This window comes from Triplophysa rosa, linkage group LG14, assembly GCF_024868665.1.
Source record: "Triplophysa rosa linkage group LG14, Trosa_1v2, whole genome shotgun sequence".
Taxonomy (NCBI): domain Eukaryota; kingdom Metazoa; phylum Chordata; class Actinopteri; order Cypriniformes; family Nemacheilidae; genus Triplophysa; species Triplophysa rosa.
This window is the reverse complement of record NC_079903.1, coordinates 21,055,929-21,069,309: the sequence shown is the minus strand read 5'-3', so window position 1 is coordinate 21,069,309 and position 13,381 is coordinate 21,055,929. Positions and strand designations below refer to the sequence as shown.

General features: G+C 38.3%; 1 protein-coding gene across 5 annotated transcripts in view; it reads left to right on the top strand.

The window, feature by feature from the left end:
• aplp1 (amyloid beta (A4) precursor-like protein 1) overlaps positions 1-13,381 on the top strand; it is a 38,779-nt gene extending 25,398 nt beyond the window's left edge. The window contains exons 2-17 of one of the 5 annotated variants that reach the window (XM_057350599.1): positions 417-602; positions 3,653-3,782; positions 4,985-5,097; positions 5,466-5,659; positions 5,810-6,105; positions 6,268-6,395; positions 6,501-6,575; positions 7,418-7,576; positions 7,794-7,922; positions 8,195-8,294; positions 8,383-8,550; positions 8,673-8,696; positions 8,809-8,876; positions 9,069-9,134; positions 9,337-9,480; positions 10,470-13,381. In XM_057350599.1, coding sequence (XP_057206582.1) covers positions 417-602; positions 3,653-3,782; positions 4,985-5,097; positions 5,466-5,659; positions 5,810-6,105; positions 6,268-6,395; positions 6,501-6,575; positions 7,418-7,576; positions 7,794-7,922; positions 8,195-8,294; positions 8,383-8,550; positions 8,673-8,696; positions 8,809-8,876; positions 9,069-9,134; positions 9,337-9,480; positions 10,470-10,568 — 2,079 coding nt within the window. In that variant the 3' untranslated portion in view covers positions 10,569-13,381. Of the gene's footprint in view, positions 1-416; positions 603-3,652; positions 3,783-4,984; positions 5,098-5,465; positions 5,660-5,809; positions 6,106-6,264; positions 6,396-6,500; positions 6,576-7,417; positions 7,577-7,793; positions 7,923-8,194; positions 8,295-8,382; positions 8,551-8,672; positions 8,697-8,808; positions 8,877-9,068; positions 9,135-9,336; positions 9,481-10,466 lie in introns of all 5 variants that reach the window. The other 4 variants (XM_057350595.1, XM_057350597.1, XM_057350596.1 and 1 more) reach the window with 4 other exon arrangements.

Below are 13,381 nucleotides of genomic sequence, written 5' to 3'. Positions count from 1 at the left end.
AGTATTTTCTAGGCCTATAGTAAACTGCAGTAAAATTCCTAGATAATATAGTGTTTTTGAACCTTGCTATAGTAAATATTCAAGTAAACTTCAGTTAAACAATTTGCAACAAGAATACCACAATTTGCTTTATCAAATACTATATAATATTCCGTTGGAAAGTGGATTGAGGACGCCTTCGAGATCGATCGCGATTTAAGATCGTCAATCGCCCACCCCATTGTGTTGTCTTTCTCTCCGTCCCTGATATGAACGTACAGTTTGGTCCCTGAGTAAAGGCCCATGCCAAGAATATATTTTATTGTATAGTTCCTAAAATATGTCTGTTGAAAAATGTTTTTTGAACATATGGGAAAGCAAGTTTGTTTGGCTTAACTGAATCTATACAAACAACAAAATCTCTCTCTCTTTTTTAGGCTCTGGCCATGACTGAGGTGAATGGACCAGTTGGTGGTCAGCATGTGGCAGAACCTCAGATTGCGATGTTTTGTGGTCGTCAGCTTCTACACGTGAACACTGAGACCGGACAGTGGGAACCAGATCCTCAGGGACGTCAGGGATGTTTCACCCAACCCAGCAAGATCCTGTCATACTGCCAAGAGGTGCTTATTCTGTTCCATTCCATTCTGCTCTGTTTTTTCTTTATATTGTTATTTTCTATTGTTGGTTTTGTATTTTATTCTATTCTATTGATTTTTTGTATCCTACTATATTGTTTTGTTATTCTGTTTCTTTTTGTTTTAGTTCTCTTGGTTTTGTTTTGTTTGGGATTATTATTCTAATCTAGTATCGTGCATTCTGTTATGTTATTATTCGTCAGTGTTCTATTCATGCTGGCATTATGTTCTTCTATTTTTAGTCTTTTTTTTATTTGACTTTCATGTAATTAAACTCACCGAAGCCCAAACCGTGAACATCATTTCAGCTGATTCATGCATGCTGACTGGTTTAATTACTATGTGGACAAGCATCCTCAGCCCAATCTCCACTCGAGCATTTTCTCAAGGTGAACGCAGAGGGCAGTCTCATCTAATATTAGCATTGTAAAACTGCACAGTCCATGTACAAACACAGCGCTCGTGTATTAAAACTGTTTATTAAATGTGCAGTATAATGGGAATATTCTTCACTATCAATCAGTGGTGAAGATTTATGAGCTCTGAGAGCCGCGGGCTGAAGCATATTGTGCTGCTAATGTGACGGTATTCTCTCCTAAGAGGATTGCAAGTTTTTGTGTTCCCCGTTGTCTCATCTAGAGGAATTAGGGATGAGGAATGTTATCCGGTTGCTTTCTCCAATTTTTCATTAGTTCACCAGACTGCTTTCTAAACACGACACTCTCTGTTTTCCCTGTAGAATAGTGACATTACAAAACGGTTTTCCCCTTTAGATTTGTAATATAATTGTAAAATACCAGTTTACATTGCATCCCTGTAGGATAACAAGATCGAAAAATCCTTCTGGATTCCTCTGGACTTTAATGATTTCTCTATTGCCAAACATGACAATACTGTACATCTCCCCAATTGTTTGTGTTTTACGGCTAAAATTATTGCATAGCACTCAAAGCCTTTATTCAATGTTGTGAAAGCAATTCTGAAAATTGAGATGTCTTTCTAAAAATACACACTGTTGTTTCTCTATGATAAAAATGCCAGCAGCATTTATCCGACCTTGTCTGAATCAGCATGATGTCCATAGCACCGCAATATAAAATCAGACCTTTGTGTGCTAATCTGTACTAAACCAGTCAACCGATCACTCTGCATAATTGCTTTTAAAAGCATTATTGTGCCCACATTCTAGCCTGGCACGAGATGGCATGTACGTACGCTGGCTGGCACGACTGACATCGAAACACTCAATGGAACGAAGAGTCCAAAGAATATGTCATTCTCCTGGCTGGATGAGGTTTACGCTAGCAGGCGGTCTGCCAGTGGCCCACAGCCTCATTCCCAGGGCTTGTTTGGAACATAATAATCCCGTACCATATGCCTCTAAGCATCACCCTCACTATCAGACCAGTGTTAATGGATTTCATGCATCCCTGTGCCCAGAACTTTCATGTTTTCTTTTAAGAATTCGGTAATGCAAATTTGATGTGACATTACTTTGAACATAAAGGGCTGGTTGATAAAAAAACATTAAGGACATTCACTTTTGTTACATTTTTATTGGCAAATGTACTAGATTTTATGCTTCTACAGAAACTATTGTTAACAGGCTACTTGTTTCTTATGGTTACGAAAATTTACCATGGTTTTACTACAGTTAAAATTGAAAACGCATGGTTTTACTACAGTTAAAACAACAACAAAAAAACATGGTTACTGTAGTAAAACAATGGTTATCACAAAATAACCATGGGTTTGAAAACCATGTTTTTTGTAAAAACCATAGTAAACGATGGTTACTGTAGTAAAACAAAAAGTAATCAATGCACCAAAAAACCATTGGTACTACACTTGTACCACAAAAAACATGGTTAATTTTCGTAAGGGTGATGCATATTGACAATACATGTTAGCTGTAGTTTAACCAAATTGTGTATTTTGGCACATTTGGAATGCTGGAATAAGTTTATAGACGGTTTCATCGGACGCACGCGTTGGCCCGAATTTAACTCCCGGTCTGTATTTGGTTATAATATAATAATGCATTTTATCTTTTCTTAATATTAATATTATGACTAATTTGTTGTATATTAATTGTATCAAATTACATTAAAACTACTCAACAGTTATTTCTCAGCAGTGATTCGTTGCGGAGGTGTACCGGAAGTTAGTTTGGCCCACGTAACGTTGCTGCTGCGGTGCGGACACCGTCTATAATATTTACAGAAAACCTCCAAGCGAATGATTATTTATAACATCTACAATATCTGCATGACCTTGTCTTGTCAAATCTGATCTATATATGGGAAATATTATAACAAACCTTCATGTATATAGCCTGTTCCTCAACATACGTGTATCTTTCTATCCGTTTTCCCATAGCAACTCTCTCCCACCCTGAACTATTACACACCGTCATTTATGATTTTATTATGAATCATAAATACAACCCTGAATATGTACAGCTGGCTGAATGAGACAGTGCCCCCTAAACATGTTCTCAAGGTTAACGTTAAATTGCTTCGTAAATTCTGGAATAATACGCAGAGCATACGCAATGAACGCTCTAACGCAACCTATTGGCCAAACCCAGCGCACGTGACTCGGGGACTCCCTCTGCTGGTGATATGAGACAATAACACTTAATAAAAACAAACATTTGTCTATTTTTATAGTTCGTCATTAGTTGCATGTGTGCTTTATACTTATAAAACAAACGACTATTTATTATGACTACATTAGTTTTATCTTAACCATCAATCTTACTGTCACATTGTAGCTGTATGAAGAAAGGAAAACAATATTTAACAATGTGGCATAGAAATCTTGAAATCTTTTCCTGGAGTGCCTCTGTGTTTCCTGTTCCGTCTCATCCCCTGATTTTTATACTTTCTTTTCTTCATGTTACATTACTTAAATATGATTTTATCTGCTTGCCTTCTTCCAGTCGTTGTGATCCTGATTCATGTCCCTGGCTCTCTCCTTGTGTGTGTTGTGTTGTGTCTGGTCGTCTGTGGTTCTCTGTGTCTGTGTATCAGATGTATCCGGGACTGCAGATCTCTCACGTGGAAGAGTCTTCATCTCCAGCGACCATCCAGGGCTGGTGTAAGAAGGGCTGGGGTCACTGTCAAACCCGCTCCTTCATCGTGGTGCCCTACAGATGTCTGGGTAAGTTATGGTCCTCACATTCATGGTCATGTCATTGTTAAGTGAAGTGCATTATACTGTGAACAGTCATATGTTTGTTTCTTTTCTGTAGCTGGTGGATATTTGGTGGATATTGAAAGAAACAGTTAAGCAAATGTTGTCATCATTTACTAATCCTCGTGTTGCTTCAAACCATTTTTGTTATTATCAGTTTTTTTACGTTGAAACCCCACATGGGAAGCAAAGTGCTAATGATGCTTAAATGTATGACAGATGGAAATATTAACAGCAAATAAGTATTTTTAATAGCATTTACATTTATTTACTTTTGCACTGTTAATGCGCTGCTAGCATTAACATTCATACAAAACAAGTGTTTTATTATTCTTTTTGGAGCTCAGCAGTTTGTTGTAACTGTGCGATTTTGTTGTATGGGTTGTAGCTTAAAAAATGTTCCTTTTGTGTTCCAAGAATAATAGAAAGTCACACAAGTTTGAAACATGAACCCAATAGAAATCAGCACAGAAATTCTAATGGTTTCAATTAAAATACAATTATGAACCATTAGCTTTTCCATTAAATTCATTTTTTAGTATAATTTGGACTGGAGTATTATATTATTCCAATAGGATTTAATGGTGTTCTATTGGTTCTCATCTAACATCCTACCAATAGAATCCATCGCATACCAGATGACACCAATAAAGTTCTCATTTAAACCGATACAATCCCCATTTTATCCATTAATTCTATTGTGTGTTTTTTCAGCAGGGTCGTGTGAAATTTACCCATGTTCATGATGTTATTTAGCTTGATTAAGGAGTTACAATATAAAAACAGCATTTTGTAGTACATATACCTATATCTGCAATACCTCACAAATGTGCTGCATCATAAATAAAGCAGCTGTAAATCTGTTGGCTCAGTACTGATGGAGATGAATATGGATTGGCTCTGTCCTTGGTTTCTGCTCACATACTACAAAGATCCCTCGAATGAAATTTGCCACATCAGCCCAAGTGGGCATTTTTAAAAACGCTAACACAGCTGTTTTTAGTTTTATCTTCCCTTTCGTTCACAGTTATCTACATCATCATCACTTATTTCCCCTGGATTCATTGAAATACTCAATTTAATTGAATTAGACCTTATCTTAATCCTAGTTTATTAAAGAGCTTAAATAGTGTCTTATCGTGTCTTTTCTCCATCTCTCTCTGTCTCAGTTGGTGAATATGTAAGTGAAGCTCTGCTGGTTCCAGACCGCTGCCGTTTCTTGCACCAGGAGCAGATGGACTCCTGTGAGAGTTACGTGTTCTGGCACAACATTGCCAAAGAGGTGAATAAATGAAAGTTCGCAAATCAATGCGGGCAAATATAAAAGCTGGAGAAAAATGAGAACCGCAATACCCGTTTAATAGCTTTACGTCTTTAATGGTTAGTGGGAGTCACAGTATATTGCAGAAGTCCTCGGCTGTGATCTATGATCCTCTTACTCTCACACCCAATCTCATCTATCATCCTACATCTGTCTTTGAAAACGCGAGGTTTTCCCATCTGAATGTTGTCCCTGGCACCTGCATTCAATTATAAAAAGGGAAAAATAAATAATGTACTGAAAACTCGTTACGGCATTACTGCAGGATCATTCATCTCTCTTGGCAAAACTAAAAGTCATTGTGTTTTTTTAACACTCTCTCTCTCTAGGCCTGCACAGCTGACAGTCTGGAGTTGCATAGTTACGGGATGCTGTTGCCATGCGGCGACCGTTTCCGTGGGGTGGAGTACGTCTGTTGTCCCGGCAGGGCTGGAGCGAGTGGACGTGGGGAGACGGAGACCACGGACGCAGTTCAAGAAGCAACACCTGTCGTGTCCATAGCTGGACAAAAAGTTGTCACCAGGTATAAAATGGCGTGGAACATTCATTATTACTAACACAATTCTGCTTCTTCGACTTCAATTGTTTTGAAGCACTAAAGTTTAATGGTCCAAATTAGGTTCAAAATGTATGATTTTCATTTGAATGTGTCAACGTGTGTGTTTGAAATCAGCGTAAAAGCGATTCCGCCGACACCCGGTCCCTCTCCTGAGACTGTCATAGAAGAAGATGACATGGAGGAGGAAGAGGAGGAAGTAGTGGAGGATGAAGCAGATGAAGACGATGATGATGAAGCAGCTGAGGTAGAAGAGGAACCAGAAGAGGAGGAAGCTGCCGCAACTGTGAAAGATCAGGAGGAGTACGAGTATCCCATCGATTCTCATTTCCAGGGTCAAGACTACATGGATAACTTCTATTACGATAAGACGGCCAAAGCATCCACTCAACCGCAAACACGGGTGGACAACGGTGAGTTTCCACAAGTTTGATCTCTCCTGTAATCCGAGAACAGATTTAAAGACTGTCTGTATTGATTTTGTTTTAGCGCTGTAGTGATCTGTGTCTTTCTTTGATAGATTCATTGATTTGTGAATCTGTGTTTGATTTACTCTCTCTCTCTTCTGTCAGCAGTGCCCACTCCTCGTCCTACAGACGGTGTTGATGTGTATTTCGAGATGCCGGGCGACGACAGCGAACATGCCAGCTTCCTGCGTGCTAATATGGACCTGGAGGAACGACGAATGAAACGCATCAATGAGGTGAGAGAGGCGGGACTTACATCAACATATGTGCATGTAATTCAAAGATTTGGAATGGTGAGATGTGTGAGATTAAGAAGAAATTGTGACTTTGTGTGTGTACAGATCATGAAGGAGTGGGCAGAGGCCGACAACCAATCAAAAAACCTGCCGAAGTCAGACCGCCAGGCACTGAATGAGGTAATCCAATCACTTATTCATAAGTGACTCATAGTAGGAAAAATTACTTTATCATTTTTTTGTTCTGTTGAACACAAAAGAAGATATTTTGAAGAATGTAGGACAGCGAACAGTTCTGGGGCACTTTTGACTACCATTTTTTTTTTTCTTACTATGGGAGTCAATGGGGGTTAAAATCTGTTTGGTTATAAGCATTCTTCCAAATATCTTTCTCTTTGTTCATCAGAACAAATACATTTATACAGATTTGGAACAACTTGAAGGTGAGTTAATGATGACAGAATTTTCATTTTTGGGTGAAGTATCCCTTTAAATCAATGTAAAGATAAATTGTAAAATAATCAACAATTTTCTTTTAAACAGATATTAAAAAGTGATAAATAGGCTAAAGTTATGGCCTGCAGCTAGGTGTTTTGAGTTTCTAAAATCTTGTCAATTGTCAGTAATTTGATTGTAATACATGTTTTAGAATGAATAGTAAATAAAATAGATTTGAAGAAGAAACATGTGGAAACAACGAAATTCAAGTGTAAGGACGCGGAGAGAGAGAGTTTGAGTTTTGTCAAAATGTTAAATCTTTGCTATAATATTTACAATATTATCTTAAAGTATTTCATATATTGATAATTATGACTTTTAATTTCAGACTTGTCATTGTTTGTGACCCCTATTTCTGACATCAATACCATGTCAATGACAAATTAATTCTCTCTCTCTCTCTCTCTCTCTCTCTCTCTCTCGCTCTCTCTCTCTCTCTCTCTCTCTCTCTCTCTCTCTCTCTCTCTCTCTCTCTCTCTCTCTCTCTCTCTCTCTCTCTCTCTCTCTCTCTCTCGCACTCTCAGCATTTCCAGTCTGTTCTGCAGACTCTTGAGGAGCAGGTAGCCGGTGAGAGACAGAGGTTGGTGGAGACACATTTGGCCCGTGTGGTGGCCACTCTGAATAACAACCGAAGACTGGCTCTAGAAAGCTATCTGAGCGCCGTACAGAGCGACCCACCTCAGGTCTGATATCTGCTCATAAAATATTAGCACAACGTCATATTCGCATTAGCAGAGAAAGAAATTATTGGCTTTGAAAAGTGACATCTTTGGAGATTAATACAGAACTGTATTGTGCCATAGCGGATAGTATGATAGTATGTTAGCGGATAGTATGTTAAAGTGTGTTAATACACTATTAAATATTCTGTTTCTTATTCATCTTTTGGGGTTTCTTCAGCCAGAGCGAGTTCTTCAGGCGTTGAAGCGTTACATGGCCGCAGAGCAGAAGGACCGGAGACACACGCTGCGTCATTACCAGCACATCGAGTCCGCCGACCCCCAGAAAGCTGAACAGATGAAATTCCAGGTTTGACACATTCACACGTTCATCTAATGCACCGGTATACATTCATCTCATTATTCATTTTTTTTATCAAATTGCATTAGGTCGTTTTTTGATTATAATTCAAATAAAAAAATATCTTAAACTGTCTCCAGACATGATGTATTTCTAGTTTTTGTTTTTCAGACGAGTAAGATTATGATGTGGGTGCTGCCATCCAGCCGGCAAAGGCTGCTGCAATATAAATGCGGTCATGACAAGGAAAATCAATACAAATTTCATTTGTGTGTTTGAAGGTGTACACACACCTGCATGTGATCGAGGAGAGGATGAACCAGAGTCTGGCTCTGCTCTATAAGGTCCCCGGCCTGGCCGAGAAACTTCATGATGAAATCCGTAAGATGATTTTTTTCATTTAAAGATCGTGTGTATCTTGTATCTAATAGATATAATCTCAAGTGTTGTTGTTTTTCTTTCTGTGTAGAGGAGTTAGTTAGAACTGAGAGGGGTGACATCAGTGAACTTATGACCACTTCCTTCTCTGAGACACGGACCACTGAGGAACTTCTTCCTGCTGAGAGTGAGGAAGAGAGAGATGATGAAGAGGAGGAGGAGAGAGCTTTCCAGAAGCGACCCTACCCACCACGCATCGGTACAACACACATACACAGGACATTTAGACTATCCTTTAGATTTATAAAACCTTACACATAATATACTAATACTATTCTTTCCTTTTATTCGCTTGCTTTCGTTATCATTTTGTCAATGAAGATCCCCAGCCAAGTGAAAAGAAAGGTGAGTTCAGGTTACACTTTCTGCCTTATCATTTTTCATTTCAGGGCGTTTGTTTCTTGTTCTTATGCATAAGCCTGAATAACTGTAGCATCGCTCTTTGGCTTTTCTACAGTTTCCTCTGTGGATGAATATGATTACACCACATCTGATAGAGGACCAACTTATGAATATGAAGAAAAAGTAAGAAAATAAATCAGCTCTGACTACTATACTATACATATTTTTGCCAAAGTGAACTACAAAATCCTGCGTTACTGCCGCTTTACCACTAGAGGGAGCCAACTTCTTACTTATACTTCTCAAACTGACCTACTGCTTCACTTTGGAAACAGTCATGTTTAAAGGGATTATTTCTTGTTCTTTGATTCTCAGATTAACACATCTGTGGAATTGAAGCAGGTGGTCTACAAGTCTCCAGGAATTCAGAGAGATGAGCTGGTTTGTATCTACCGTTTTATATTATCATTATGTTCTTAGGGTTGTTTTATAGCACTTGCTTTCTTGTTCACTTCCCTTTGAATCAGAGTTTGCTCCATTGCCACCAGTACTTTTTTGTATTTTTATCTTACAAAATAAATAAAACAACTACATCGCATGTGAAACTCTCTGTGGTCTGTTTTCTTGTTCCTGTGTACGACAGCAGCCGGATGTTTTGGAGACGTTCAACCGTGGGGCGATGGTGGGCCTGCTGGTGGTCGCTGTGGCCATCGCTATGGTGATGGTCATCAGCTTGTTGCTCGTCCGCCGTAAGCCGTATGGAACCATCAGCCACGGCATAGTAGAGGTGAGAATTCGACTGAAAGGTGGAGTACTGAAATGTGTGTTTTTTGTGATGGCCCTATTTCATTTACATTTATTTATTTTGGCAGCTGCTTTTATCCAAAGTTACTTACAGTACATTCAAGCTATTCATTTGTTCAGCTTGTGTGTTCCCTGGTAATGAAACACAATCTTTTGTCATGCAAACACAATGCTCTAAAAAACACTTTCGCTTTTGACTGGGCTTTTGAATGGGCTGTTTTTGCTTCAAAATGCACGAGCGGAAGTGACACTCAACCAGCAACTTTCTGCAGCTGTTGTGCATTCTGATATTTGAATTGAATGCCAAGAAAAGGATGCCAGAGGTAGATTTGTAAATCATTTGTCATGCAATGTGGTCCAAAAGTCAGAGACCATTGAACATGATTATTATTTGATGTAGTATTTCATTTGAACATAGAAATAAAGTGTTATTTGTAGAAGTAGGAAGATTTAAAGGTCTTAAATAATCAAATCTAAGCAAATGTATGACATCGACGTTGACTTGTTTGCATCAGATGTCCTTCTTGCATTAAAGCATGCTGGGAAGGCACGATCACCTGGTTTTGCATGTTGAGGTCAAATTCTGAGAAATTCTGAAATTTTAGTCATGTTTCAATGTTTCACTTAGATTGTTATGAGAATCATATAATTTGCAGTAAAGCCTGTTCGTTGAATTGCAAAAAATGGCAAATAAAGCGTTTGCCAAATACATTTTTGGGCTCATATCTCATAAAGTTTGCTTCATACTTGGTATATGAAATTGGCATATTTCACGGCATATTTTCATAATGAACTATTAAAATACAGGTTTTTATAAATCAGTTATGAGAAAAGGCTTGTAATTGAAAGTAAAATGATTCATATAAATGTATACATCATGATTTTAGACTAACATGTAAAATGTTTCCGTTTTGTTTTTTAATTAATGTACAGTTTTCTCCCTATCTCTCTCGCCCCTCTCTCTCCCAGCAGGTCGACCCCATGCTGACCCCCGAGGAGAGGCAGCTCAATAAGATGCAGAATCACGGCTATGAAAACCCCACTTACAAATTCTTCGAGCAGATGAACTGAAGAGAGCCTTCAGTCTCAAGGCCATGCCCTCCCCCCTGCCTCCTGTTTTCTATTGGGGTTTCCACGGCGACCCCCCTCTCCCCTGTACTGTATGTATGTATATGACCGATGTTAAAACCGTACCTGGCACGTAAATAAGGAGTTCGTAGTGAAACCGTCTGCGTTCCGCTCTTTCACCAGGGAGAGAGAACCAATAAGAAATTTGGCAGAACATGAAAGCCCTTTCACCTCCGGTTTTTGCTTTTGTTCGTGAGGGCGTGGCCACGCCGAGCATGTTCGGTGGCTTCTTATGCCAGTTTAATATCTTGGAATACTCGTCACACATGCTTTCCCGGTGATAATTCTGTTTTAATGTGGTTTGTTTTGTCGATTTTATTTTCAAAGCAGAGTTTTATTTCATGGTGAAACTGTCATTGAATCAAATGATATATTTTTGAGTTCACCACGCGTGAACCTGTGACGGCCAACGAGTTTAGACCCTCTAAAGTTATTCATGAAAGTCATTTTAGGATAAACTCTTGTTTCAATAATAGTTCACAATGGTGATGTAAGGAACGAGGTTTGTATTCATCGCCCATCTGACATGCTGGTAGATTATTAGTCTCGATCACACGATAAAAGCTGTTTCGGTGTTTGCAATGTACCACAAACGTCCATCCAACAATACTACCCAAAGTTGAAAATATTTTTCTGATATTGCTTCTTTAAAAGTCAATTCTAAGTAATCTAAAGTCCATAAACGTAACGATAAAGCATGCGAAATTTGGTGTATGATGCTATAACGTAATTGTGTTGGTCCTGTTTCTTGCTTTTTGATCAAAAGGAAAATATCACGACGTGTACATAACTAAAGGCGTGCGTAAAATAGACGTTTCTGTCATTAATTTGTCTCGATGCAATGTGTGGACATGAAGATGTGCTGCTCGGAAAGAGAAACATTTCTTAACATGGCTGAATGAAAACAGACTGTTGTATAAACCAGCACAAGAAATCGACACAGTAACTCTTGACTGAATGTATATTTGGTAGATATAGGCTCCATATCCTTACACATCACGGCGTTTCCTAGACTACGGTTAGCGTGTAGGTTAGTTCGCACGTTAGTTGATTTACCTGTTTGTGTTGCTGAAATTCTCTTTGGACTTGGTACAACTTTGAATGAGAAGTTGTGGTTGGAAAACTGGTTGGATTGCTGTACTAAAACGTCATTAACTGCTGGAAAAATATGTCAGTTTGTTTTAAAAGGGATAGAAAACTGTCCGTCTAATGAATTTCCAGTTTTAGTGCGTGATAGAAATTTTAAACATATTGGGTGTGTCGCTGTGAAACAGATGTTTCGATAACAAACGCAACAATTTAGCCTGTCGTAGAGAGGACACGTCTTTCAATCTTTTTTTATTTTAGAAAGATTATTAAAGTTTGTTTTTGAAGAGTAAACCGTCTTCTGTTAAGAAACGTAACGTATTAGCAAGACCAAAATGTGGGCCCTTGTACTTAATGATTTTTCCTCCGTCTTTTTGTTAACAAAACCAACTCGCCACTCCGTTATGAAATCTTAGCAAATATTTATTTCAGAAAAAAATCCAAACTTTGTGCTGTTTTTTGTCTTCCCTGTTTGTTTTGGTACAGTCACACTGGAACATCGGACTGCCCGAGGTATATAACGTACAATATGACTAAAAGTAATGACGTACCACAGAATACACTTCCTATATCCCCAATTTCATCACATTATGTAATATTATTATAGGTAGGCGCTCAATGCTACGCGTTTACTAGGTACATAATGTTTCCTAAATCTGTATTTCGTCTCCAGATTAGACTGGATGAATAGTTGTTCATGCTAGCTAAACTATGGTGGTACGATTTTATATGACCTGCTGTCCCGATCATTCTGTCAGCTATTCATGCTTTAATTTAGGACTCTTTATGTAAAGTGTCACCATGATTTCTTACCAGCATCAGGCAGATATAGGACAGTGTATTCTGTAGGTATTGAATTTCTGTTTGTATGTATATTCTGTTGAATGAGATGACCCCCTGACCCTGAGGAATGACCCCTCCCTCTCCTGTCCTGAACCAATAGAAATGTAAACAAAAGGTATGGATGTTTTAACTGCTGCATTATTGCCTTTTTCAAAGCTGTGTTTTGGATGTTATTATATGTATATTTTATTTAAGTCAACATTAATTGGAGTTTGGGTCATTTGCTATGTAGATCTGAAATATGCCACATTGGACCGTAAACATTGAATGGGTAAGATCAACTCAACAGACTAAATAATTGATGTGTATAGCCAAGCACAACTGCATCCAGGCTGACTCATTCTTGTTTATTGACTTTTTGAGTTTTTCTAATGGTTTCTCTGTCTTGCCGAATCCATTACTGAAGAGTCAATGAAGTCTAAGATGGAAACACATTTAGCCAAGATCTGATCCAGATTGTGTTGTTAAGACATCCCAGTTTTATCGTTCAAATGACGGACATGGTAAAATCTCGATGATGCAGCTTAACAATGTAAAATAATCAGTTAGATGTTGATCACGTCATTTGTTAAACTGGTGCTCCAAAGAATTTCCCAGAATTTGTCAGGATTTCAGATATCAAGCTACTGCAACCATCACAGAGAAATAAGATGATTTCATATGTGATTATCACCAAAGAAATGTTCTGGATGTGATTGGATGGAGAAATAATGTTTCCTGTTTTTAATGAAATAATTGATCTATTGTAGGAGCAAGTAATGTGTGATCTGATCTTGCTTGTTGTACTTGCATTAAAATGATAATAAAATGATAAATGACCCACAGAA